The sequence below is a fragment of the Notothenia rossii genome (assembly GCF_949606895.1).
Source record: "Notothenia rossii genome assembly, chromosome: 6".
Lineage (NCBI taxonomy): Eukaryota > Metazoa > Chordata > Actinopteri > Perciformes > Nototheniidae > Notothenia > Notothenia rossii.
The window spans coordinates 71,026,616-71,054,143 of record NC_136909.1 but is presented as its reverse complement, the minus strand read 5'-3'; the positions used below and the strand labels follow the sequence as shown (position 1 = coordinate 71,054,143).

The 27,528-nt window shown below is 41.5% G+C and overlaps 3 protein-coding genes across 5 annotated transcripts; all 3 read left to right on the top strand.

The window, feature by feature from the left end:
- The first annotated feature begins 778 nt into the window (after positions 1-778).
- On the top strand, positions 779-10,865 carry LOC307044010 (FERM domain-containing protein 6). 2 transcript variants are annotated; one of them, XM_079689011.1, is made up of 14 exons: positions 782-953; positions 3,684-3,872; positions 4,007-4,097; positions 5,341-5,420; positions 5,606-5,682; positions 5,784-5,979; positions 6,079-6,234; positions 6,670-6,735; positions 7,199-7,267; positions 7,387-7,561; positions 7,837-8,121; positions 9,170-9,289; positions 9,441-9,511; positions 9,591-10,865. In XM_079689011.1, the coding sequence occupies exons 2-14, from the start codon at positions 3,795-3,797 to the stop codon at positions 9,879-9,881; spliced, it is 1,755 nt and encodes a 584-aa protein (XP_079545137.1). In that variant the 5' UTR covers positions 782-953; positions 3,684-3,794; the 3' UTR covers positions 9,882-10,865. The 2 variants fall into 2 exon arrangements, with proteins under 2 accessions (XP_079545138.1, XP_079545137.1); XM_079689012.1 differs by lacking the exon at positions 9,441-9,511 and having other exon boundaries at positions 779-953; positions 9,591-9,748.
- Positions 10,866-11,076: 211 nt separating this feature from the next.
- On the top strand, positions 11,077-23,957 carry tarbp1 (TAR (HIV-1) RNA binding protein 1). The gene is made up of 29 exons (XM_079688730.1): positions 11,077-12,100; positions 12,176-12,273; positions 12,365-12,434; positions 12,795-12,949; positions 13,063-13,115; positions 13,212-13,309; positions 13,592-13,727; positions 13,816-13,912; positions 14,077-14,166; positions 14,292-14,439; positions 14,519-14,785; positions 15,420-15,517; positions 15,614-15,772; positions 15,852-16,081; positions 16,224-16,467; positions 17,132-17,320; positions 17,411-17,601; positions 17,683-17,754; positions 17,893-18,013; positions 18,444-18,554; positions 18,864-19,013; positions 19,432-19,518; positions 19,608-19,804; positions 19,882-19,963; positions 20,058-20,229; positions 20,323-20,508; positions 21,118-21,242; positions 21,906-22,042; positions 23,332-23,957. Exons 1-29 carry the CDS (start codon positions 11,152-11,154, stop codon positions 23,507-23,509), a joined length of 4,890 nt encoding a protein of 1,629 aa, XP_079544856.1. The 5' UTR covers positions 11,077-11,151; the 3' UTR covers positions 23,510-23,957.
- A 96-nt stretch (positions 23,958-24,053) lies between these two features.
- Positions 24,054-27,178, top strand: LOC307043845 (5-hydroxytryptamine receptor 1D). 2 transcript variants are annotated; one of them, XM_079688731.1, is made up of 3 exons: positions 24,054-24,347; positions 25,488-25,648; positions 25,774-27,178. In XM_079688731.1, the coding sequence occupies exons 1-3, from the start codon at positions 24,173-24,175 to the stop codon at positions 27,079-27,081; spliced, it is 1,644 nt and encodes a 547-aa protein (XP_079544857.1). In that variant the 5' UTR covers positions 24,054-24,172; the 3' UTR covers positions 27,082-27,178. The 2 variants fall into 2 exon arrangements, with proteins under 2 accessions (XP_079544857.1, XP_079544858.1); XM_079688732.1 differs by having other exon boundaries at positions 24,207-24,347; positions 25,526-25,648.
- Positions 27,179-27,528: the final 350 nt, after the last annotated feature.

Genomic DNA, 27,528 nt, shown 5'->3' with positions numbered 1-27,528 from the left:
CTGCTGTAGTAGTATTCTACATATTGTAGGCCTGTGCATGATCTCAGGAATGTCTAATGTACCTTTTACTGTATATTTCACCCCTCTACCATGAAGGGGATTTTTAAGCCATTGTCCAACCTGCTGATTGAAGACTTGTATCTTGTAAATACAATAACATGTGGAAATGTGACTGAAAGTAATAGATACGTAGATGTGGACCAAAAGATACACGATTGATGATTTTTTTCATAAGCTCATGAAGGATAAACCACTTCTGCTAAGTCTTTTGAAAATATTTAACCTACGGAATTGCGGTAAATACATATGACAAAATAAGCATTATTAATATCAGAAGAAACGTTATTATATATTTGTATTCCAACATTATTATACTTTTGGTAACATAGAAAACGTCTGTTACTAAAATACAAAATAGATATATAAGGATACGCTAATTAGCAGCAGTTGTTTCTTTGGAAAACCTTACTCGGCCAGTCGTCTCGACACTTTCTTGTACCCATGGATGTATATCGGCTTGGACCTCTAATTAGAACGAGATCATTTTACCAACGCAAAACAAGGGGGACATGTCTTTTTGATACTACATTCAAATAATGATGTTTATTAAATATATGTATTTAAAAATATTCGTATGTTTTTGTAAATGAATATGCATGTGATAAAAAAAATATTTCTTGAATTTAACATTAAAAAAACAGTCCCAACCATTTAAAAACATAACTCGTTCACAACAGTCACCCCCACAACAATTCAAAATGGTATGGCTCAATCGTTAGGACTTGACGGTGGTTGGAGAAGTTACAACACGCAATGGGGAGTGGGACGAACTGGTGTCCTCCTTACTTCTGTCATGTTTTTATTCGGATAAAAAAAAGAAGATTGTGTGCTGAACAAGCATTGAGAAGACCTGCGACTGGTTTTCAAACTCCTTCGTCTCTTATAATGCAATGGTAAGTAACTCACGGCTTTATAGTTAGTTTAAAGAGTAGCCAGAGTCAGTGATGCACTTGTTGCTTTCGCGTTACTATCCCATCCATCCAAACAAATACACTCTGTCCTAAGAAAATGTGTCTACGATTATGGTTACTATTAACGTACTTTAGCTTCTCCTTCTGCGTTTCTTATCAGAGTTGTCGTTAGCTCACGCACACAATAAATACATGTAATTAAAAAAAGCTAAGCTACGTTGAAACTTTGACATAATTAGCGGCTAATGACACTGTTGCGTTCAATAACGTCAACGCCCGGTATGTAAATTACATACCGGGCGGTTCATAACATGGGGACATCACATGGACGTTTAAATGCAGTTCTTCTGTACTCAACACGACGCAGAGTGTGTTTAAAAGTCTGATGTTGTAAAACTTTTAACCTCTCGATAAATCATTGAACCCTTCTATAAATGTGCCTGTCATGGCTCTTGAGTCAAACCTAAGAAATGCACGGCTCCCCCCCCCCAAAAAAAGGGGGCTCAAACTCACCCTATTGTTTTCAAGTAGGATGACTATAAATGGTGTTCCTCGTTTGTTCAGATACGGGCTCTGAGGTTCACTTAAGAGAGCATATACAGTGCACAGGGGATGTTTTTCCAATAACCAGCAGTGTGCTCAGAAAGAGGGATTATGACAGTCTTGGAGGGGAATTAGGCATACAGATGGCTGCTCTCATGTGATGCCAGGTTTCCTCTTTGGTCAGCAGTAAGGGGGATGTCTGAAGAAGTCAGCCATCACTATCTGGGCTGATGAGAGTAAACTTGTTTTGGAGGTGGGATGCACTGAAGATGTGTACTTTATGTACCTGATTGTACTCTGGATTTAAAGCAGATTAAGGTTGGTTCAGTTTATTAGTTACTCAGAACTGTTCATGCTTCACACCAGATGTTTGACTCAAATAGTTCCAGCATGTTTTGATGTCATATAATGTTGACTACTCCTATTGCCTGTTATTTGATGAAAAACCTATGATTAACCTGGTTTAATTGATCACGGATAATTTGTTGTAAATTAATTCCATATGATAAGGTTTTTTTTATTTGAATATCAGGGTCCATTTAAACTTATATTGTATCTTTTGTCATGTTTAATAGTTTTAAGAAAAGTTGGAGGAAGAAAAACATGCACATGCCCATTCAAATTCCAGAACAAAGCATCTTCCTTGAACAAAATCTGTTTCTATTCTTCAGTCTTGTTGCCTCTCACATGAAGTGCTCATAAGTTGCTAACATATGTATGCTATGTCTTTTTCTAATATTTAATTAGTCAGAAAATAAAATATAGTGTTTTATCATATGTTTATCATCACACCTTCCGATGTGTCGTTTAATGCATGTGATAATGATGACTGAATATAAAACTTAAGTATCCTTGAGGACTATTATATTAATGCATCAGTAATGATATATTTTTAGAATTAAAGCTTGCATTGTTGTATATTGACCAATAAGACTAAAAAGCTACTACACCCTCATAGTGGGAATAACTTACATGAAAGAAGCACTCCCCAAAAAGTAGATCTATTGATCAAAATAATGCTTAAAATAGAATATTGTCTATGTGAAAATGTACTTGCCAGTTGATTTTGAGTCAGTGTAATGACCGTGTAGTTTTACTTGTACACAAGTCAGGTGTTAAAGCTACTGGAATTTCAGGTTTTTTTAAATGTCTGTTGCACTGACACAGATGTCAGCAAGTTTGAACACGTCCATAAATCATATTTGGTATGGCAATGTGCTTGCTCTCTGAGCCAAGAATATAAACTTTAATGTTTCCCTTTACCTATTTGTTCATTGGTAACATGTCTTTCAAATACTTCTTATTTTGTAATGCTCAATCAAAAAAGGCAGGCTTATTGCTAATGCTTTTTAACATAGTAAACATAATGTGAATGCCAGGCTCCTGAAGAGTTAGGTGTAAACAGGTTCTTTGTCCAAGAATCTCTTAATGTGCTGGTTATTTCTTCTCTGTTAACTTTGAAGAGATTGGCTCAACAGTATTCTGTTTCTCTTACGGTTCATTAGTTTTTTGTCCCTTTTGTAGTTTTATTTTTACTGCTTATCGTCAAGAGCAGGGTTTAAGGGGATCAGAGTCGGCGCGCGGCAGTAATTAACCTGATTAATTGATTCTGAGACGTTAATCAGATGAGCCTCGTACCAGTAGGGCTTCAAGTCAGCACGCTTCAGATGAGCATTGTTTGCAAGTAGTCTTTCCTACATGGCCATTTGTTTTGGTGTGGTAAGCAGAAACGAAAATCACATAATTCCTTTTTTTTTATTTGGTGTTGCTTACAAGGTGTTGATGATAAGCTCATTAAATGTGCCCCTGCGCTTCAATAAAACCGTACTCTAGGATTAATATACTTTTTAAGGTGAACCAACTTATGACACGTGTTGAATTCAGTTTTTCAGGATGATCTCATTGGAAGATTTGTGTGATCCTAAAACATTTGGAAGGAACAGCCATGTTGAGTTCATCTTTGTTGTTGGATAATAGGAGACAGCCACAGTTATTATATTGAATATGATTCAAGTAAGTGAAAGTATGCTCATGCATATCCTCATTGTGTATAACAGAAGATTGCACGGCAAACCTTGATCTGTTTTAAATTCCATTCTGCTGTCTTCATCTTCATGTTTTTATTTAATTTCTTTGCATATCTCACTCTGATGTCATCTATCTTTACAGATACAATATGGACAAACTGCCCTGGAACAGATAGACAGTGAAGTACAGAGGAAGATTGAGGTGGTTTAAAACAGACAAAGCACTTATCACGACACACACACACAAGACGTCATGTCCACCCCGATAAGGCAGGAGAGAACCATTTGTGTTCTCCTCCCCAACAAGGAGCAGCTGGACATCACTGTCGGGGTGGGTGTTTTTAATATGCCTCTTGCTGTCATCTTTATCAATATGAGGTCTACAAGGTCAAACTTTTTAATTATTTCAGTGTTTTGCCTGCTCTAAAAAGTGCATATTAAATACTTTCTTCTTCATCTTTCCAGCCAAAATCCACTGGGCAGGATGTTTTTAATCGTGTGGCAGAGCTTCTTGGAATCAAAGAGCTGCACTTCTTTGGCCTCACAGTGGTGCAGGGTAAGTTCTCTCGTAGACCGTTCACCCTCTGAACCTGGAAGCACTATTCACACTAGATAACACGGCAGTATTGTCAGAAGTCAGTTTGTTGATCAGTTGATGCACATAGAGATCCTATGACACATTTCAGAAGTCATTCAGTTAGATGGGATCACAACAATGAATTACTAAGGGTCGGTAGTTTTAATGAGACTTGTTTTTGTTATATTGTAGAAAATGTTTTCTGCCAAACAAGCTATATCGCTTAAGCCAAAACATTTCCCTTGCCCCTCCCAGTCTGCATAATTGAGTAATCCACTTGAGCAAAGTTCTGAACTTTCTGTTTTCTTGTATTTCTGTTCTCTTTCTCTCTACAAAATACGTTAAAATGCCTCCATAATCTTGTGTGGCTCAACGCTTGAACAAGCAGCCTTTTGTTTTTGTGGTGTTGGTTCACCGATCACTTAGTGCCTGGATTCCTGCAATATTAACTTCATTAAGCCTGGAATGCACCCTTGCATTCCTCCTCTTCACTGAGGGAAGGGACGGGTTGATGATGGGAAGAGGAGGGTGGGAGTGGAGGGAGAAGAGGCAGGGGGGGCTCGTCATGACACAGGCCGCCTTACTCAACTTTTTCTCAAAGACTTCAATGAAGGATGAGAGGCGAGGGAGGAGGAGTGAGTCAGAGAGTTGAACAGGCTGAAAGGAGAGATGGATAGTTAGAGTTGTGAAACAGCTATGCGAGCATGAATTGGCTACACAAAGTTGAACAAAAGAGATAAGGTGGAACAAATAAGAAAATACTTATCTTATGACTCATAGGACCAGGCTGTGAGTGATACAACATACTCTTTCCAACCATAGGCTGGCATAAGGCTCTGAGCCCCTCTTCTGAAATAGTTGCTTTTGATATTTATGGTTTTGCAGGATAGATAAAAACCTAAATATCACGATAAAAGCTAAGCTATGTAGAATGCATCTACCCATCCCAATACAGGTTTACACATTAATAAACTAGCAGAGCTCCCGCACGCAGTGTTTTGTCTGTGCTGCCATGCTACCACTGAAATTAGAAAATGTATATATTAGCATTTTTGTCATTAGCTTCCCGGTAGCCTCATTCACAAAAGGAAGAGAATAAGGGCTTTTTTTCTCTTTGCCCTAATGAATCCCATTGTTAGTCAGATTATACGCTTGGTTACATTTTTGTTTTGTGTGCTTGCTAACTGTCTGCTTGTATCCTGATTGTCTTTCTCCATCCCAGACAATGAGCACATCTTTTTAGACATGGAGGAGAAGCTGACTAACTACTTTCCTAAGGATTGGAAGCAAGATTCAAGAAAGGTATGGCAGCCTGTCGGGTAGAAAATACTTGCGAGTAAATTAGGAGCACTTTGCTGTGACCCACTCTCTAAACTATTGTACACTTCAGTTTATTGGGAGGCACAGATCCGTGGCCTACATGCCACAACTTGTCATTTAGCATGACAAAAAGATGCCTTCTCTAACGCTTCTCTCTCTGTATACAGGGAATACAGAAGAGACCCTTTCCTCTAGTGCTGTGCCTCAAAGTGCAGTACTACATAGAAAACGGCAGACTCTTTTGGTAGGCCCTCTCCATATTTGTTCTATATAACTCCTTATATTTCCCTCTTTGTCCTCTTTACTGACATCTTTGTTTCTTTCTTTCGGTGTGTGTGGTACCAGTGAGCGTAAGGCACGGCACCTTTACTACTCCGACTTGAGGGAGCGGGTGCTGCGCTCTGAGTGCCGTCAGCAGGAGGAGGTTTACTTCCAGCTGGCAGGTTACGCCCTGCAGGCTGACCTCGGTGACCATCCGCTGCCCAGGGAGGATCTGGAAAACACTCCTTACTTTGAACCCAAGGAATACTTTCCCCCTTGGGTAGGTGTTACCGTATGACCGCAACAAAAGAGAAATACATCTCATTTATTATGTTTTCTTCTTGCCCTAATCCATGTCTGTCCCTTCTTCCTTCTTTAGATTTTAGCTAAGCGTGGAGTAAGCTATCTCCTCTGCCATGGGCCAAAGGTGCATCAGGAGCTGTGGGGCATGTCTTCTCGGGACGCCATGCTGCTCTTCATCAGGGAGTCCTGTCGACTGGAGGATGTACCTGTCACATTCTACAAACTGCAAAAGGTTGTGAGTCTTGAATTGAGTACTTCAGGCACACACTGTACTGCAGCCTGTATTTATTTGCATATCAACAAAAAAGAATGGTGATTACACTGTTGGGTTTTTTCCACAGTCCATTCCTTCTCTCTGACTGTAGTATTGTCTTTTCCAACATGTATACAGTTAGTATAGCTTCATTAGAGCTGGGCTGGACAAATGACTATACAGTAGGGGCAGTTATGTAACTCTCTATGTAATCCCTATATTGTCCTCCCCATTCCAAGATCACTCATCCACTGGGTGATATTTTGAAGGCTTGCCTATCCATTGCGTAATGTGCCATCACTTTTAGTTTGCTGTTAGCAGCAGCCCGGTGTTTCCCAGTGAAGCAGGAGAGTGAAAAGCTCTTATCTGAACTGCTCACATGCCTGTCTGACATCTCATCATTCATGTATCCAGGACAAAAAGGCGGAGAAAGGAACGGCATTGCTCGGTCTGACCCTGCGAGGAATGCAGGTTTATCAGGTACGTGCATGTGTGAGTGTGTTATTGATGCACAGCCTATGCGTCAACACGTGCGTACATAAGGGGGAAATCTGCGTTTGCTCAAAGATTCGGTCTTTGTAGCTGCAGCCCAATAAAATCTCTGACTAGACGTGTGAAGAATGTGTGGGATCGCCACCAACAGCAGAGCATCAGGAGATAGGAGCCGTCTGCCATGCCCGTCAGTTGTTTGATCTGTCCATCAGGGGCCATCTGGGGGGGATTAGGGCCCCAGGCCTGGCTGATTAAAGAGCCAGCAGACCGTGAGATACCTCGAGAAGCCCTCGGCCTCTCTGCCAAGTCCAGATGGCTCCTTTGAGAGAAAAATGATTATTGATCCAGTATTTTAAAATATATCCCAGTAGATTACACATCCTCTTGTTGCTAAAACATAAAGCTTACAAACCTTTAAGCTACTTATTAAATGGTGTGTTTGTATTCAAAGGAGGTGAACAACATGCGACAGCTGCTGTACGACTTCCCCTGGTCAAATGTTGGACGTCTCACCTTCCTGGTAAGTACACAGCTCATTTCCATTCTTTGTAAAGATTAGGTGGGAAATTGTAATTATTTAATGGGCATTAGCTATGTGTGTATGTATGTATGTATGTATAATATGTTGTGCCTTTTCAGGGTAAGAAATTTGAGATCCAGCCAGATGGTTTGCCCTCAGCCAGGAAGCTGGTTTACTTCACCGGGTCATCGTTCCGCTCCCGACACCTCCTCCTGCACCTGAGCAGCAGCCACCGCCTCTACCTCAGCCTCCAGCCGGCCCTCAAACACCTCCGCCAGCTGGAGGAGAACGAAGGTAGGGGAGAATACAACCACAAGATTAGTATTAGCAATAATTACAGTTTGGCTGGGGTCCAATTGTACTCAGCAGAACACTTCTGAAGCCACTGAAATTTAAATGGATAACTTGTAAAACGTCCTTTTTCCAGTATAAAGAAATCTAGTTTGTTTTCTTCTTTAATTGGAATTGTAGCACAGTAGCCAGATCTCTTTTGCACAACGCTCCAAAAAATGTTTTCTGTCGATTTCTTTTGCTGTAATTGTATCAAATCAAATCTTGCTTTATTGCAGATAAAAAGCGTTACAGAGAGTCCTACATCAGTGATGACCTGGACATGGACCCCCCCGGCAGTGAGAGCAGCCCTGGTCTGTCCCGGCACTCCACCAGCAGCTCTGGGATCGAAGCGGACGCCCGCCAACACAGCATCTCCCCAGAGATGGCCTCAATGGAGGAGGAGGGTCATCGGAAGGCAGAAAGGTGTTTCAGCCCAACAGCCAGCCACGGCAGCTCCTGCACCTCTGGGTTTGACGCAGGCTGTAAGCCTCGGATAGAGGATGAGGGATGGCAAGACGAAGGTGAGAGGAATGTTGTACTGAAACCTTGGTACAAAACATTGTCTGGAGTAAACTACTGCTTTGTTTGTTGAATGAAATGATCAGTTGCTACAGAAAAGCAGCTGTGTGCAATTCTGATCTTTTATTTTCCTCTTGAAATTCCCTTTTTGACTACTTGTTTACTGTACAATATGAAAGTTTTAAATTATTGTTCTCATTACTTGCTTTAACCATTAATATGAACTCATGTACAAAGAAAAATAGTGCAAATTGAGCCTCACTAATCAGGGACGCTGTTATTTATTATATGAATACGTTTCTGAAGATTAAACTCCAATAAGTAAAGTTGGTTTATCCGGTTTGTTTCCCTGCCGGAGACATCAGCTCAGTCTGTGCGTGTGTTGCCAGCCTTTCCATGCAGTTGGGATGAATGCGCTGTTTCAAAGTGCATCCATGGGCTTTGCATTATGCAAAACAAGTGCTCTATGAAGATAACATTGTTTCCTTGTTCCACATTTTCACACATATCTGTGTTTCTTTCAGTAGCCAGCACAATAGGTTGTGTAAGACACTTTGTTTTATTTGTTTTTCTTTCATTGTTTAAATTCACTCTATGGTCCCACTTTGTGGGAAACTTGCTACGGGCTCCACCCATGTTACATCCATAAAAACATTCCACACACAGGAATTGAGAAACACACCCAAAAACACAATAATAAAACTGATTCTAAAATAGATTAATTCAAAAGCTATAAAAAAACACTGACAATGGAAAATAATCAATTTTCAAAGAATAATTAAGAATAAAGCTTTATTGACTTCCTTCTCAATTTCATCCTTATTCATTTGATATTCCACAATTGAAATGTATTATTAAAGTCGAGATACATTTAAAAATAAAATATATATCTCTTTATTGGTATGTTATATTACACCATACTAGTAACTGGTACTTGATGTGTATCACATGTGATGGGTCTGTTAGTATTTTGTGGGCTTGCCTAAGAACAGTCATCTTAAATGCATTAACTGATTTCTAATAATCAAACTTCTAAACCTTTATTTTCAGAAAACAAGATTGACATTGGAAGCCCAGAGGAGGTTCTCGTGGATGATCCTTATGAGATGTTCCAGTTGGCTGATCTTCTTGATGGAGTGTCAGTGGATTGTTCAGATCTCTCCTCACCAGGTATACATAACTTCATTGTGATATACTGGATACCATTTAAAAAAACAAAAAAAACAATTGTGTTCCTCTCCTCTCATCTCATTAATGAGAACCAACTTTGTTTGTATCTCAAACCCTAATAGATTGATTGATAAGTAATTGATCTCTACAGAAAACAAGGCGTGTCCCTCAGACAGTGATGAAGAACTCCAGAAATTACAGAACAAGGATACGTTAACATTGGTTGGTTGACTATCTTCTTTGCCTCACCTTCTTTTTCTTTCCTCTGTTGTAATACATGTTCTCTTCACCTCTCTTGCAGACACTGACGTCTAAGGCACAGGTTTGCGTGGATCGGCAAAGCCAAAGTCTGGATGATGTACGTCTGTTCCCACCTCAGGCACCCCTTGGGACCACACTGCCACCCGATTCCACCGTCAGCTATACGTTTGGCCTCCCGGATGCCTCAACAAACACAAAGACCCCTGTTGATCACAGTTTATACCCCCTTTTGCACTGCGAAGCTATACCTTCCTTCTATGGCCGCAGGTCTTCAAACTGCCTCTCCCTGGACATGTTAGGGGACGAACAGATCCTGGAATTCATTCTTTGAGACCTTGCTTGTCCTCCATTTACAAAGCAACTGAACTCGCAGGTTGGCAACACATGCATTTCTGTGTTTTCTACTGTCTGTGGTGATGATGACAACGTGGGATGTGTGTTTCAAATTTGAGTGAGACATTATGGAAAATTACGGGACCAATCATTCTTCTTTAAAAGCTTTGGATAAGAGAACAGAGATTTAATTCAGCAACATTTAATTCAGTATAAATGGAGAATATTTATTAATTTTGTATATTTGTACATACTACCTGCACTGTTTTATTACATTTCAACTTTGCTGAGCAACAACATTCCCAAGCATTTAATTGTGTTTTATACATTTTACGTACTTTTTTTAAGGAATTGTCTGCATAGGTTAATGTCTGGTGCATAAAGTTCGTCATTATATATTTTTATGATTAAAGGCCATACATTTGACGTTCATAAAATGGGAATTACTCTTCCTTGAAACACTTTTGGTAATGTTTGTATATAACTTTATCCTGGTTTTTTTTAAATCATATTTTATAATATACTCTATTTTTGTATGCTCTGTCATGCTTTTCCATTTAGTCTGCCTTAGCAATGTAGCTGCCGAAGTGGAAAATTGAGCCTCTTTACAGCTGGTATTGCATTCATCCAAAGCGTTCCTATTATATACTCTCCCCCATCACAATTACAACAGAAAGTACTCTTTGTAAAGCACTATTTCTGTAACCAGTGTATAATGAATCTGCAGTATTTTTGTATTATGTAACCCTCAAACAAAGTCTTTCTGTCATTTTTTTCTCTGACATTGTTTTGTAAAAGATAATTGGTATTCAAATAACTGATGTCATTAGCCACTTGGAAAGTTATTTAACACATACAAATGTCTCCGCAATGCCTATAATGTATAAACAACTGTCAGTGTTGAGTCACAAAACTGAACAATTAATTCTTTTTAAAAGCAATGTTTTTATAATGGTGAAAATAAAATTTTAACTAAAGAAACCACATGTCTTCAGTTGTGTTGTACTGTTCATTGTTAAATTTTAAATTAGACACGCAGTTAATGTTATTTAAAAAAAAAAAATGTTTACATTGAGAAGCAATAATTGTAGTAAAGTAAATGGTTAAAAAAAACTTTAAAAAATGTAGTTACTTTGCTATTACTTTAATGTCACTCACCTCTCGCGAGAGTTTTAAGTGACGTTTGCGGAAGTTTACATTCCGTTTGGTAAAAACGTGTCGCTCATGGGAGCTGTGAGAAAGCCGGTTGCGGGTTATCTTTAGCTCGCATGTTCCAGGCAGTTAAGCAGCCCTCTACAATGAATTCCGTTTTAATTAACGCGGTTTTGTCCAGCTCTCCTGACTACGACATGTTGTTTGAGTCTCTGAGCTGGCAGAGTGACTCATGGCCGGGGACGGAGCGAGTGGAGGCGCTGACAGCTTTCATAGAAGGGCTCGGAGCTCTCCTCATAGAAACCGACACTACTCCGTTTTCAGCTGCGAAAGTTACATCTATCAAGGATAAAATCGACTCGTTGGTTTTGACCAGGTGTTTACCTCTTCTCTGTAAAATATCAGCAGAAGCAGGTGAAGGTATGCGCTGCAGGGAGAGCACCGCTGCTGCCTGCCGACTCCTGAGTGTCTGTTTCCCGCTGTGCGACCGGGCGGTGCCGGGGCAGGTGGCTCTGTCTGTGCTGCAGTCGCTCCAGCCGTCAGAGGAGGAGGATCCGGGAATACTCAATGTGGAGGTTGCCAGTGAAGTCATGGCTGCTTTAATACCTTCTCTGTCAGCAGATGAAAAGCTCACACTCACCATCCTGTCATCTGCTCTGTCCTGCATCAAAACACTCCCTGATGCACTGGTTTCTAAAATCACAGTCAGGCTTCTCTTAACTGTCCTCAAGTGCTGCAGCGGTGAAAGGCTATCCAGCGTCCTTAAAGTGATCGTGGATGATCTGAGCAGCTGGCACTCCTCTGACCGCACACCTGTGGTCACAGAGCGGGCACTGCTGTGTTTCACCGCCCTATCAGACCACCTGCTGAAACCTCACAGCCTCCCTGCCTCTCGCTCCTGTGATCCCGATCCTCGTCTGTCCCTCCAGTTCTGGAGGATGGTCCAGGATGGACTGACACACAGAGATAGCGTGTCACGTAAGAGGGCGTTGTACCTACTAAAAATGTGCGTGGCCCTGTCAGAGGAGAAGAGGGAGGACTGTCCTCTGTATCCATCAGAGGAAGGTAATCGTCTCAGATTTGCTATAATAACATAGGGATTTTTGGATTGTTTTCTCACTGTTTTTGAATTGGTTGCAGAAGACATCTTGTTCAAATGGGCCTCTAACAGGAGCAAGTTGCTCAGAGAGTTCTGGGAGGATTATGCACTGGTGATGGAGACCCTGGAGGAAAATCAGGTACAAAATCCCACATGAGTCTTTTTTCACTGCCAGTTCAGGTGTCATCAAAACAGCTTTGAAATATTGCCTTTCTCTGTTTCCTCTACAGATTCATGTTGTCCGGCCAGTTCTAAACAGAATAGACACGTTGATCCAAACAACAGTGAATAATAATCAAGGTTTGATCCAGTTTGATTTATTTAGATCTTATCTACCTCTTCTCAGCAATTGTATTTAAAAACTAATGTTTTAGTTTTATTTCGAGCATCTCTGGATTGGTTTGGTTTGGATGTTGTGATGCAGCTGTTGTTAAAGAGTTGTATTATGAAAACCTCCCTTTTTCACTGCTTGTGCACATACATTTGGGTACTTGGAATGCGAAAGACACACAAATCGGAACATTTATTGATGGGAGTTCTATTTTGCTTGGATCAAAAAATAACGTTCAGATTTTGTTCCTCATTCTATCTGATGCAGGATCATCAGAATATACCATCTTGTATTTTGTGCCTGTTGTCAGTGGTTTGTCTGTGATGTAGTTTCAGATCAGGGCTTCTTCCATCCGTCCTGGTTGCTGTGTGTGTATCAGCGGATGTTCCACAGCGAGAACAAATCCTTGATGAGAGAGGGAGTGTTTCATCTGCTCGAGCTGCAGGTCCTCCAGCAGCCAGCCTTTGCTTTGGCCTTTTCTCAGGTACAGGCTCAGAGACACTTTTTTAATGTCATTTAGGCTTATTCATTCAACTTCACTGAAATCATTTTTTACAAGTGCATTCAAGTGTCCTCTGCTGTCGCTGTGCTCCTCAGTTCATCGTTGGCCCTTTTATGAATGTTCTATCTGAAACTTCACTCTTCCAAAGGTGAGGGTTTAAAGATAAAAACATCAAGCCAATAAAGGAAAGTATGAATTACTGTGTTATTAAGGCCTCATTAACGCGCTTTATGTCCACATGTAGGTCACTTGGGCAAGGTGTAGGGGATTGTCCTGAGATCGGGGCTAAACTTCAAGTCTTCATGGTCACCTTCTTCAGCAGCCTACCTTCAGAACATAGAGGTAAAACAGAAGCCGCAGAGAACACATGGCCGTTTCTCAATCGCGAGTCCACATGCTGCAGAGCAACTATTTCAAGTATACTACGTCATGGCGCAGAATGCTGGGCGTGTAACATGCATTTAAACAGTCCTTCGGCGCCACTCGATGACGTAGTATACTTGAAATAATTGCTCTGCAGCAGTTTTACTCTCAATTGAGAAACGGCCCATGATTACATAGCTCATTCACACTCCCCATGGTTAAAATGCCTGTCCTCCTCTGACCATTGTGTTTGTTCTGTAGGTCGTATTTTTCTGCAGATGATTCAGCAACTTTGCACGAAGCACTGGTGTGCAGCACCCCTCCTCTTCCTCTCCCAGGCGATATCCAAACTGCCCCCAAGTCCAATGCTGGGGGTCGACGGGCTCACTGCTCTCAGGTCTCTCATCATGATTATTGTTAGTCAAACTGTGTCCGAGCTGGTTGTGGTTGATATGGAAGCTCATTTAATCTGCTCTGTTTTACAGGGAGGTTCTGCACAGCACTATGATCACTCATCAGGTTCTGCTGAGAGGTGCTGCTCAGTGCTTCCTGCTGAATAGCGCCCTCTGTCTCACAGAAGTGGTAAGTCAAGGCTCAAATATTTTGCATAATGCTAAACCAAACACTGAACTCACCTTAGGGCCGTTGTTTTGCATCGTAAGGTGATTCTGTTGTTTTGTACAACCTCTGCTTTCATATACAGCTTTAAAGTTAGTGAGCTGCATCATTAAAATCTGTTGTTTCAGAGCGCAGTGACCCTCGATGATGTTTTTAGTTTCCTGACACATTTTCGTGCCGACGAGTCGCTGTGTAGAGGGACTCAAATGTGGAATCAGGTAAGCTGTAGCAAAGACGTTTGAAGGAACATTTGACTTTTTACATTTTAAAACAACATTTTACCATTTATGTGGTAAAAAATAAATGTCAGTCTTTTTGCTACCCTATATATTTGTGGCTGTAGACATGCACCTGGCTGTTGGACAATGAATGCAGTTTCAAGCCCAGGCTTATGGGTGGAGATTGCACTGGTGCTGCTACAAAGAAAGAAACTGTAAGAGACTACGTTCAAAGCGAGATGCACACCTATCTCCGCGTACCAGCTAGCACAGGTAATTCAGAAGTGTGATAGAAAAGGGAAGGATTTTCTGTTTGTAGACATGTTGGTTGAAGTACCTTCCCTCTCCTCAGGTCACACTGAGAGGTTACCAGACTTCAGAGAGGCTGATAAGTTGGCCAGGGCCATTTTGCTGTGCGTAGACTTGGAGAGAAATCAACTTGGAGCAGAGTTCGGTAACACTCTGGAGTCATTACTGTCTCCGCTGCTCGACACCCTGAGCAGAGTCAGCACCAATATGTACCTGCCTCTGCGTAAGAGCGACAAGAGTCTGCAGCTCCTGCTCAGACTGTTCCAGCTGGGAGGAACACTGAGCTGTCAGGAAGCTGGAGAGGAGCAAGGTTTGTATTGACAATACTGATCAACTGTTATTATAGCAGTCAAATCCACCCTTATGCATATCCAGTAGGGACAGTAGATGGGTAGGTGCGTTCCTGCAGTGAATAAATGTAACACCTATTCTTACAACTAACATTCACTTGGTGCTCTATTGGGATTTAATAGCACAATATTATTTCAAACTCGTAAGCATTTATTTATTGGTTAAGCTAACTTAAATGTGGTACATTATTTTTTGTTCTCAGTCAAAAACGCATCTTTGTGCCTTCTGACATTTAAAGTAACATAATTATTTACGGAATTGAGGGATCCTTGCTCTTTGGGGTGACTTGTTTTTCTTGAATCTTACACTGGGGTCAGCTTAAAGGGCAATACTTGTCCATTTATGCATTGATTAAATAATTTAAGATTGAATACTCTGCATTTAGTATTTAGTATGACATCATTTGAAACCCAGCTTGCATGCTTTCATTGTAATGTAGCTATTAGAACACATTTAAAAACCTAAAATACAAGAATGATCCAGATAATAAGCAAAATATGTCCCATTTTTAAATGTTATTAAATTGCTTTAAGTAGAATGTTTATGGGTTGGGGGTCAGCGATTAATTGATTAACTCTTACTCTTTTTCACAGTGGATAACGTAATGCTTGCCATGGAGAGGCTCATTTTTAAACTTGTTGACCCAGTCCAGGAGTTTATCCTGAGGAGGCTACTCGGGGAGCTGCAAGAGGTAAACAGCGAGTCAAAATAATTCACTGTCACTCCAACAAGCACATATTCCCCTATCGGCTAGCGCTGCCATTTACATGTTCTGTTTCCCTCCCAGCTGGTTGACGTGGAGCGGGCAGAGCTGTATCTGTGTGTCCTGAGGCAGCTGGTGGTCATGTACAAGTCTACACCACAGCACCACAGTAACATTCAGCAGAACTATTTCCCTAAACTCATCAAGAACAGCCTCAAGGTCCTGCAAGACCCACACCAGCAGGTACAATGCTCAGGCAAGAACTGAATACATCTGTTTTGTTGCAGAATCTTTTAATTCTTAATTTTTTCCCCACTGCCAGATCAATTCTGTGGCCAACCAGGTTGGACGAGCAGTTGCTATGGCATCCCTGGCTACAGTGTGTGGTCTCGGGGAGCAGGAAGTGATCGACATTCAATCAGAGACCATTTCTGCACTGAAATCACTGAACGACTACTTCTACAGTCCAGTGTCCACTTCCTGCCAACGTCAGTCCTCGCTGGGAAACTTCAATCAATGGCTGCAAAAACCACAGACAGGAGACGGCTCGAGGTCAGTGAAAATCTGCTTAGAGTACACGGTAAACCTTAAAATAAATGAAAGAACAGCATCAAATGAGAGGATATTGGGATTGAATATCATATACAGTACACGCAACAGCATAGCATAAGGTACAATCTCTTGTTTCCTTCAGTGATGGAGCGTTGCAGGGTCGTCTGCTGCAGGACTGGGGACGCATTGCTGCCAGTTTTTTGCGGGACCAGTGGATTTGTCTTAGCTTCCTGATTAAGGCTGTTGGGATTACGGAGTCCATAGAAGTTTCCAGAGCGTCCGAGACACTCCAGGCTGCTCTGGGCTGCAGCGTGGAGGCCCTGGCTCTGCTGCCCAGTGACCTGGTGCTGCCTGCGCTCACCTTTATGGAGACCGTGCTGCCACAAGTGAGTCTCAGATACATTTAGGTGAAATGTAAACAATTGAAATAGCGTGTTCGGGCTATCACAAGAAATTCCTTGCACTTATAATGTGAAGAATTTAGCTCAAAAACTAAGGTAATATCTGTTGTTTGTTTTTTTAATTTAAATCTTTATTGTCACATTATACATGGCAATAACATGCTGGTTACAACAACATTACAATCATGTAACAAAAGGCCAGCAAGGCAATACAAAATAAAAATAAAAGGCTAGGGATTTGTCTTCATGTTATTCTATTCTTGAAGATACATGTATCTATTAGCTATTGCTCCAGTCAAATTGTTTTGAGTCTTGTATAGAGTCAATTTTCCCCCCTTTCTGTTGAGTTGTGTTTCTTGCAATCTCAATTTATAAGTCAGTTCAAAAAGATTTCTTCCACAATTGTTACCCATTGGTTTTTCATTGGCGGTGCTTCCTTACCCCAATTCCTAGTGATAGCTTTCCTGCTAGATATTAGCAGAATTTTTATCAAATATTTGTCACTTGCAATAATTTCCTCAGTATATTTACATAAATAGAGTACCAAACAACTTTTAGAAACCTCATACTCAATTATTTGATGTATTTCCTTACATCTCATAAGGTAATATCTGTTTTAATGTCTGGTTTGCTTGTGTTTTGATCCCAGTTACTGCTAGATGAGGAGGCCCAGTGTGTAGAGGCTGTGAATCTGAGCTGGGATCTGGTTCAGGGCCTGAGCACTAACGCCCATGACTTCTGGCCGGCCCTGAAAGGCTTCGTCTCCATGGCCTTCCACCATAAACTGCTCGAGCTGACACACACTTCTGCTCCTACTCTCCTGTGCACCTTGAAACAGGTGATCAAAATCACGCTGGAAAGAAAGTGTCTTGATTTCACTTGTATTTCAAAAAAAATCTATAATACATGCATATATTTGGGTTTTTAGATAGCCAGTGAGCTGATGGAGCTGTCCCAGTCAAAGAGTGGAGTGTTCGGTGTGCTGATTCAGCACTGCTGTCACACGTGGCTGCCCACAGGCGGAGGCAGCAGCCACACCGGGTTCTCTTCTGTGTTCAGCCACATCAATATAATCAGTGAGGCTTGTGTCTACGGGCCAGTTTTCAGGAGAGATCAACGGTAACTTTTACACATTTTCTCCAATTTGCACAATTGTTTATCAGGACTTTTTAAATTATTTCCTCATGCTCTCTTTTAAAGGCTCATCCAGGATGTGCAAACGTATGTGGAGCAGCTCGGTGAAGATTGTTCTGCCAATGTTGCAGTTGCAAGGTGAGCTTCAGTTCCCTTTGATGGCAGTTTGAGGAAATGTAGGGTTTTGTGGCTGTGATTTAAGATTGTGCCACTAGATGTCTCTGTTGGTGTGTGGATGTTTTCACACTTAAGCCATTGCTTTTTTGAATTTTCCAGTGATAACAGAGATGATCAGTTGCCCCGCACATGTGTACTGGCTTTCCTCAGCCGCCTGGATTCCTCTAATCAGCAACACGAAAGACTGATGGAGGAACTAGTTATGGATTTGTTAAAAAAGGTAAGTTTAGTTTAAAAAAAAAAAAGTGAACCACCCTCTATCTGTAGTTTGCTTGAAATCATTAATTTGAAAAGAATCCTAATATATTTATAATATCATGAAATTATATGACATACAATATATAATATAACAAACAATATCACCTAAGCCCTAATAATAGTTCCGAGGATTTATTTCCCATGTATCTACATTTTAGCATTTTTTCACCTTAGATGTGTTGATCATGATATTTTTATATTGCACCCAAAAAATACATGTCTGATCCTCAATGAGATGTATCTGTTTCTACAGTGTTATCTATGTCAACAAATAATACTATGGCAACAGACAACTTTTGCAATATGATTTTGCATGTACATCCATTACAGCAAATTAAACAACAGTTTTCTATTATCTCCCCCCCCCCCACCCCCCCGTCCCATTTCCCCAGGATAATGACATATCGAAGTCAAAAGTACGTTACTATAGCAACTCCCTGCAACATCGTGTTAAAAACCGAGCATGGCAAACAATGCTGCTGTTGCTGCCCAAACTCAGAGAGGTAAGACAATTACACTCACACTCACAATCTCACAGGAAATAACCACTCAGAAAGTAACTGTGTGTGTGTGTGTGTGTGTGTGTGTGTGTGTGTGTGTGTGTGTGTGTGTGTGTGTGTGTGTGTGTGTGTGTGTGTGTGTGTGTGTGTGTGTGTGTGTGTGTGTGTGTGTGTGTGTGTGTGTGTGTGTGTGTGTGTGTGTGTGTGTGTGTGTGTGTGTGTGTGTGTGTGTGTGTGTGTGTGTGTGTGTGTGTGTGTGTGTGTGTGTGTGTGTGTGTGTGTGTGTGTGTGTGTGTGTGTGTGTGTGTGTAGGAGTTTGTTGGTACTTTGCTGAACCATGTGTTTGAAGCTGGATTCTGCAGTAACCATGCCTCTGTCAAGTACCTGATCGAATGGATGATGATTTTGATCCTCGTCCGCTATCCACAACACATGGATAGCTTTTGGGTCTGCTTCAACAGGGTGAGCTCCCACTCTGAAGACCAGAAACTGATGTGTTATGAGATAAATATTACAATTATTTACTGATTCCTTAAATACTTTTTTTTTATATTCATAGTTGCATATTTGTTGGTAAACGGTTGGATAGAAACAATATATCTTCCCATGGTTCTGCTCAGACACCCATTCCTATTACTGTATTGCAGTATTTTTTTGTTATTATAAATATTTAAAAAAGAATCCGTACACACTCATGTACACATAAAATATGACGAATTGTGAGACACAAGGAGAGACAAATACAATGAACTAAATAGACTAAAGGCTAAAGTAAGGATTGGATAAATAAGCCAACTATGTGCAGTTACATTTGGTGTCAGTAGTGCTACATCGTAATATCAGGTGCTTTATAGAATATATTTCTTTGTTTTCTGTACAGGATCACGAAAAGACCAAGACAAGCATCTGCACCTTCCTGTCAGTCCTGGTACATTTAAATGTCATCATTCCCACTCTTGAGGACGAGGTAAAGCCAGTGATGTTTTTCCCCACTCACAGTTTGTAATGCATCTTTTTCTGTGTATCTACTACAAGATCTCTGTTTCTGTGTTTTAGGATACACATTTGCGTAAAGCGCTGGACATCATCCTGCAGTGGTGTTTCAACCATAACTTCAGCGTGCGCCTGTATGCATTACTGGCCCTGAAGAGGGTGTGGAGCCTGGTGGGGGTCCGGGCAGAGGCAGTTTGGGGAGGGCTGTCCACTGTGATCAAGGCCTGTCTGAACCAGGCTGAGGCCATGCAGAGCACTGGGTGAGAGCAAAACACCTAAGACAATCAGAAAAATGTTGTTGTAAATGTGCTAAAGAATTTGCTGTGTCACCATTAAGGAATGCCAACAAGAATTGGACGAGGATTCAGGAGCACTTCTTCTTCGGTGCCTTTCACCCTATCAGGGATTACAGTGTCGAGGTGGGCTAGTATGTTTCTTCTGAACAGATGAACCCTTCTAAAACACAGTCAGATGTTTTTATAACATTTTCTATTTTTGTTTTGCTTTCCCTAGACAATATTCCTCATATTCCCCAGTCTGTCGGAGTTAGCTGATGATGAGTGGATTCCCCTCTGGAAGTTTGAGAAGCTCTCATGTTTTAATGAAAGTCCATCTTCTCTTTTGAGAAATCCTGCTCCTGACCTGAGCCAGCTCCAGCCTGGAGACTGGATCCAGCAAGACAAAGGTACAGTTAGTGGCACCTATCACAAGCCACAGGACCACCTGGAGCAACATGCTTTAATCTAACCTCGAGCTATCGTGGTGTTGTTTCCCCCAGGCGACGAGAATAAGGAGGAGCGCTGGGCCGAGGTGCAGAAGAAGATCACTCCCTGGAGGCTGGGGATCCAGGGGCAGGAGCCTGAACTCCAGCTGGTTCCCCAGCAGAGGGCTGCTCGAGTGGGCAAACAGCATGGCGCCCTGCTGGTGGTAGCCTCACTTATCGACAAGCCCACCAATTTAGGAGGTCAGGAGCAGCACGACAAATTACACTCCAATTATTTTACAATACTCCTTCTTTAGCAGGAATGATATCAAATGTGAACTGATTGTGGAGAACGAACATCACAGGATTTTGTTTGGTTTCAGGATGATGATCTGTGCAAAGATGTCAAACACAGCTCAGCTAAAACCAATGAATAGAGCCTTCTTATCAGAGATTAGACAAGGAGTGCCCAGCTTTAATCAGACACTCCTATTTTATGTTCTCCTCAAGTGTACTCCAATGCTTTTGTCTCTGATGATAAGGGCCTGAATCAATCACAATTTGTTTATTAAGGAAAATACCCATTTTTAAAACCAATATTGATACTTCATGATTTGAGCAGGAACATAAGCTTGGCCGTTCTGTAAACGGTGTACTTGAAATTGCGCTCTCAATTGCTATTACAGGTGTTGGTTTTGTACATCAGTCTGTGTCCATGATCACAGACTGTTTGCCATTTTGCTAAGTCATCACTGCCACAGATTATGTGAACAAAGAAAGGAAAAGTCCCCTTTACTCAAGGCAATTTAGAATGTAGGCAAAGTAGACTGATGTTACAGTAATGCATGTGTTTCTTTTGTGTTGCTCTAGGTCTTTGCAGGACCTGTGAGATCTTCGGTGCGAGCGCTCTGGTTCTGGATAACCTCCGCCACGTCAGTGACAAGAACTTTCAGGCCCTGAGCGTCTCCTCTGAGCTGTGGCTTCCACTGTTAGAGGTAAAGTGCCATCTCACATTTCACTCCAGTGATCAGGATTACCACGCTGTCTTTAAGATAGATCCCCAGTGGAACTGTGAGCTGAGAAATGTGTGAGTTTCTCGGATGGCTCAGCATTTAAATGATATTAGTCAAGGCAGAAAGGATGGATGTGCACAGAAAGAATGGATGCTAAAGCCAAAACATTAATGCGCACCTTGGTGGTAATATAGAGCATTTCCTGTTCATTTTAAAAGCATTAAACATTCAACAAGGCGCATGCAAAATGTTCCTTTCACTTGAGCTTAACACAGGATGTTTCTTTTATCCCCAATTTTCAGATTTATGGATCTAGTTTAGTATGACCAAAAATTCAACATATTTATTTATTCCACACATGGCAGTTATTTTAAAACAAAAACATGTACACTTTACACAGATTTGTTTTGTTGTTGTAGCCCATGATGGAAAGGATCAGGGAGAAGAACATCTTATTATACCAGCCCCCACTTAAAGAAATGAACAAAAAATGAAAAAACGTAAACTTGAATCTCAAGGGGAACGGGTGCATTTATTCATTAAAACGAATGGGAAAAAAATGAACACATCTGCTTTTAAGTGCCAATGCATTCACCTATTTACTCAGTAACATAGGCAATAAAAGCCTTTTGTTCTGTGCATCAGGTAAAGCCACTGGAGCTCACTGACTTCCTGCAGGTGAAGAAGAGTGAGGGGTACTGTATTGTCGGAGTGGAGCAGACGGCCAACAGCCAGAGCCTCCAGGACTACCAGTTCCCTGAGAAGACTCTGCTACTCCTGGGGTATGAAAGTGTTAAATCTGAATTTTTCCATCAATGTGATAACCTGCACACAGCCAGTTGTGCCTAAATGCATGCAGCCTTCTGCCTTCCCAGGCCCTTTGTGACTCACACTGATAAAGATGTGAGCTGACGTGGCTGTTTAATGTTATCTCAACGCTTTATTGTGTTTCCCTGGGGGGGGGCCAGCGCCTCTCCTCTCCGTGGTGTACCTGTCAGGGCATGCTGGACTGTAATTGGCTCTCCCTGAGGGGGAGAACAGGTGAAATACATTTACATAACCCGGGCAAGCAGTGTGATGACATCAGCAGAGAAAAACAACCTTTATCTAGTGTAGTTTGAGTCACAACGCTGCCCGTTGGCTTTCATTAGTTAGGACACAAGAATGACTCTTGTGAAACCATTTGTAGCTACTCATGAGCGAAGTGTAATTGTATACCGCTGCAGTTTGCGTCAGAATCATGATTTGCTCTCCCTACTAAATATACAGGTAGAGAGAGAGACATGAATATGCATCAGGTCTGTGTAGGTTGATGTTTTCTTTTACCCTGTTCACTCAGAGGTGTGAGTGGTGCTGTTAGTTTAAACTCCCCGTGTGTGAGCTCAATCTGGAGTGCTCTCTCCCAGCTGTGCTCTCCCCAGCACAGCGTCGCCCGGCTCTAATCTCTCTCCAGGTCGCTATTATCTCACCCGGATGCACTCACTATAAGTGCAGCTCATCAAATCGTGCTTTTTTTACTCTGTGCCACCCTCTGTGGACTCTTTAACGCCAGACTCATTGCTTTGCATGGCCTTATATTGCTGGATCGCACTGTATACTCAGTTGATTACAGAATGTTACTGAGCTCATGAGCCATCTGAATGAAAAGCCCATTCCACATAATTGTGAGAATTATGATGGAAGTTAAGTTGACCGCTCATGTTCAGAGTTCTTAAATTAGATCAGCTGGGTAGCCTCATAACAGCAAGTAAAGGCCAGAAAAAAGATGTATATTACACATCAAGGTTAAACTAAGAATACAGATGGTCTGAGGTTTTATACAGATGTCAGGAAGTCAGTGTTGCCTTATCGCTGATTGGATGTACATTCCAATGTACATCCTGCAGTGCAATTTATTTGTTTTAGAAATATGTTCTGTCCTCTGCTATTGAGAAAACAAGCTATGTAAGCTCCTGTTGAGCTTAGTCTGTATTTCAGTGGTGTTTATTCTATTAATTTGAATTATATTTTCTCTTTGATGAGAAACTATGTTTCTGAGATGAAAGAAATTGTGTTTCCTCTTTTCTTACAGCAATGAACGAGAAGGTATCCCGGCCAATTTACTCCAAATGTTTGATGTGTGTGTGGAGATCCCTCAACAAGGGGTCACCCGTTCCCTCAATGTGCATGTGAGCGCTGCCCTGCTCATTTGGGAGTATACACGGCAACATCTCACCTCAATTGAAGTCGACTCGAAACCAGAAAATTAAGAAGAATTCAGCACTGCAGACATATGAACTTGACATGTGACTACACACTGCCATTACCTGCTGCTCTCTGGTAACAAGGGTGTAAATCATCTTCAGAAACATGAAGATGCCAGGATTAGAGGATTCTTATTTTCTGTCTGAATAAGACTCTATCCTTTGAGAAGTTAATGTGGTCAGCAATCATCAGAGCTGGTCTTGTTCCTTAATGAGAGTCAGGAATACATATTAAACTGTGCTTATTACATCTAAATATTCCACTGGGCATGCTGTTTTATATTAAAAGAGGCAGAATAGAAACAATCTGGCACCAGAATTGGAATATAATGTCCATCCCAGGACGCTACCATACATGATGTATATATGCTGCTTATGTGAATGCATAATTGCCGTTTTTAATTTAAAATAACTGTTTTTATACAGTTTAATAAATCCAGCTTTGATATTTTAAGTTGTGTGTCTGTTTTTCTAAATGTATTGTGGTTAGAGATTGCATCAGCAAAGGAAACTGAAGGGGTTAATAAGGCACAGGAGGTGCTGTTCACCCTCCCTCCCATTAAAAGAGCAGAGGAGCTGGTTCACCTGGAGACCGTCCGAGCAGCAGATGGAGTTGAATCATTTCTTTTTCCGTCAAGTTTACGCTTTTACGTGACTCATGATGTGAGGATGGCAGCTGTCTTCGGGTGGGACATGGAGAACCTGGGCGGCTCCTGGTCGGTGCTCGTGCAGGCGGCAGCGGCCAACGCGAGCCGGGCAGAGGCTGCGGGAGCCGGCCTGTCCGCGAGGACCCAGCTGCTGCTGGAGATCCTCATGGTGCTCATGTGTGTTGGAGCCGTAACAGGTAGGCCTACATAATTCACCTGCTGACTTTTAGATTTTATTTTTATAAGAGCATCAACAAAATGTTACTGATGTTATCGCACTCTACTTATTTAAACACAATATCCCGCGTAAAGTTGCTGATAAGAAACGTATTGTTTGCAAAAGCACGTATCTTACACATTAAAGAATGTTCCAGCACCTCCATTTAATGGTTGCATGAATGGAAAATTATCCATATCATGCGTCAACTGATTTCAGATCAAATTCCTTTAATTTTACGGGACATATTACGTACTTTGACTAGTTTTAAGCCATTTATAAAAGGGATTTTCCGGGTTGCCAGGTTGTGAAATAAACCTTTGGCTGACATTTGCAGGGCTTTGTTTTGTATTTCTGTATTCAAAATACAAAGTATCTCTAATGGACCATTGCAATTGTGTTTATTGCTTAAATGTCATTGACATTTGAAACTAAATGGTTTATTTAAAAGTTAGAACCATTTTTCTTTATTTGGGATACATCCTAAATCAAGCAAAATGGGTCTAACTTTTAAATCTCTCAAATTCATTTTAAGCCATGCAGTCGTACATTTTAATAAATGTATTAAAAATTATGAACATGCATTAATACATTTATTAAAATGTAGGACTGCATGGCTTGATGAGTCATTAAAATCTAAAATATCAGAAAATCTATGACCTTTTTATTGTTGATTTAGTCGACATTCAAAACTGTAAAACTGAAGGCTTTTGGAAAAGTAAGATCCATGAAAATATAACAATAACAAATATATATATAATAAGTAATGAGAATAGATGTTGAATATGTTTCCCTATTGTGTACATTTACAATGCTTTAAGCTGTATCATGCTGTATTTTGGTGTCAGAAATATCATATGCCTGAACAAATTAATATCTGTGTATAAAGTTAGATATAGTTATATAGTTAGATGTTCATATTTAATCAAAGTTACTTGCATGACTGTTCTGTTAACTTACCACCATTAGCAGTGCTGTTCATAATTATAATTTATTTTTGTGGTTTTCTTTAAATGTTTCATATTCAACTTTTGCAGATCATAGAAAAATATGGTTGTGTGGTCTACATCCACCCAGTCTGACCTCTGTGTCATTGTGTGTGTCTGTTGTATCTCTGTAGGTAATATTCTTGTCATTGTTATTGTGGCTGCAACCAAGACTCTCCACTCGGTGACGTCAGTTCTGATTATGAACCTGGCCATCAGTGACCTCCTGGTGGGCGTCGGAGTGATGCCGTTTGTTGCTTTGTCCATCGTAAACCGTGGATGGGAAAATTGTAATGTACGTCACCTCTGTCTAATACTATTTACATTACCTTAATCTGACCTCTTATGTCATAACACCTATTTTTCTTTGAATCAGTGAGTGGCATATGATAAGATCTCTCTCTCTCTCCTGTCTGACAGGACCTCTGCCTGTACGTGGGTTACACCTCCTCTGTGTACTGCACAGCTTCTGTTCTGACATTAGCAGCCATCGCCCTGGACCGCTACCACTCCATCATGGACTGCCTGCGCTACAACTCCCGCTGCACCGTGTGGAGGATCTGCGCTGTGGTCCTGTGGATCTGGCTGCAGGCTCTGGTCACCAGTTGTCCCCCCCTGCTGGGCTGGAGCTCCGTCAGCTATGTGGTTCCCATGTTCAGCTGTGCAGTAAACTGGAAGAGCAGTCCCAGCTACACTGCCTTCATGGCTGCTCTGTCCTACGTCATCCCGGCCGTGGTCATCCTCTTCTGCTACGTGAACATCGTCAAGGTGGCACGCAGCCATGCCAGGAGGATTCACACCCTGGAGGACTCTGTGCAGCGCAGCAGGAACTCAAACTCTGCTTTTGATGGGGACTCATCGAATCACCAGCACTGTGGGAGTCTTCACGGCCCCTCCCGACTCATTTATCATGTGAGTGGGCAGTTTGTTTCTGAGGTCAGCAGAGAAGAGGGGACTTATATCAGCCCTGATGCTAACACAAAGCAGAATAACCCTTCAGCAAGACGTCTCTTCTCTTTCCTGGCCCAGAGCGCCTCCCAGCCCCCGCTGCAGAACTCACAGCAGAACTCACAGCAGAACCAAAGCCACCATGGATTGGTTCGTCTTTTCCTGGTTATCGCAGCCTTCTTCCTCTGCTGGACACCTTACATGGGCGTGGCCCTGATTCAGGCCACAGAAACGGCAATATCAGGCCAGTCCAAACTCGTCCCCCCCACTGCGGTCACCTTTTCGTACTGGCTGGTGCTGCTGAACTCTGACATTAACCCACTGCTGTACGCTCTGCTCAGCCAACGCTTCCAGGGCGCTCTTCAGGGACTGAGGCAAAAAGTAAGAGCCCGATTGGGAAGTGTGGTGGGCAGGGGAGGAGGGGTCAGGGCAGAGGGGGAGGACGGCAGGAGCAGCGACCCCTGCACTCTGTCCACTATCCATCCTGGTCCAACTTCCAGCTCTGGTGATGACTCCAATTATTCTTCCGTTTTCACTGTCTGCGCTGACTTCAAACATCCCTCAGAAGAGCATCCATGCAAAGTGTGTCACCCTGAAAATACCCTTCCTTGTTGCTCTGTGTGGCAAGGTGCTGGTGGGGAGGGGAGGGTGGACTGCCTGCAGGTCCCCTCTCGGCCACAAGAGGGCAGCAGATTACCGTACTCCGCTCTAACCAAGGAGCGGCAGGCCACTTTCTTCTACGGACAGATTACAGTCAGAGTGGAGCATGATGTTTGTTAGAGTTAAAAACGCTGATGCTGTTCAACAATTACATATTTTTCTAAGTCAACTGTCAAATCATTCGGGCAATAAAATGTGACCATTTTTGAAAATGTTACATCTATGATTCTTTTGACATTTTTTCTAAATAAAAGAATATTGGTTAATGGGTTATGAAAATAGTAGCTTATTATTTTTCTGTAATTCACCAAAATGATTAATCACTGAATTCAGATGGGAAAACAATATCAAAAAGTATATTTAAATGTATAATGTTTTCTGCTCAACATTCAGAAACCCCAAAAGTTTAAGTTTGCTATCAGAGAATGAAAAGATGCACATTTACCCCATGTAAAAGCTAAATTCAGCTTATTTTTGTATTTTGCATTGAAATATGATGACAATCATCAAAATTGGTTTATATTGATTATTTAATCGGCTAATCGTTTGTGCTTCATTACTTCAAAT

Excerpts from the sequence above, each read along its gene's own strand:
- LOC307044010 (XM_079689011.1), top strand. The coding sequence starts at position 3,795 with ATGTCCACCCCGATAAGGCAGGAGAGAACCATTTGTGTTCTCCTCCCC. Across the intron at positions 5,980-6,078 it reads AGGAATACTTTCCCCCTTGG|ATTTTAGCTAAGCGTGGAGT; the intron begins GTAGGTGTTACC and ends TTCCTTCTTTAG. Across the intron at positions 6,736-7,198 it reads GAGGAATGCAGGTTTATCAG|GAGGTGAACAACATGCGACA; the intron begins GTACGTGCATGT and ends TTGTATTCAAAG.
- tarbp1 (XM_079688730.1), top strand. The coding sequence starts at position 11,152 with ATGTTCCAGGCAGTTAAGCAGCCCTCTACAATGAATTCCGTTTTAATT. Across the intron at positions 17,755-17,892 it reads GCCAATGTTGCAGTTGCAAG|TGATAACAGAGATGATCAGT; the intron begins GTGAGCTTCAGT and ends TGAATTTTCCAG. Across the intron at positions 19,519-19,607 it reads TTCCCACTCTTGAGGACGAG|GATACACATTTGCGTAAAGC; the intron begins GTAAAGCCAGTG and ends TCTGTGTTTTAG.
- LOC307043845 (XM_079688731.1), top strand. The coding sequence starts at position 24,173 with ATGGCAGCTGTCTTCGGGTGGGACATGGAGAACCTGGGCGGCTCCTGG. Across the intron at positions 24,348-25,487 it reads GTGTGTTGGAGCCGTAACAG|GTAATATTCTTGTCATTGTT; the intron begins GTAGGCCTACAT and ends GTATCTCTGTAG. Across the intron at positions 25,649-25,773 it reads GTGGATGGGAAAATTGTAAT|GACCTCTGCCTGTACGTGGG; the intron begins GTACGTCACCTC and ends CCTGTCTGACAG.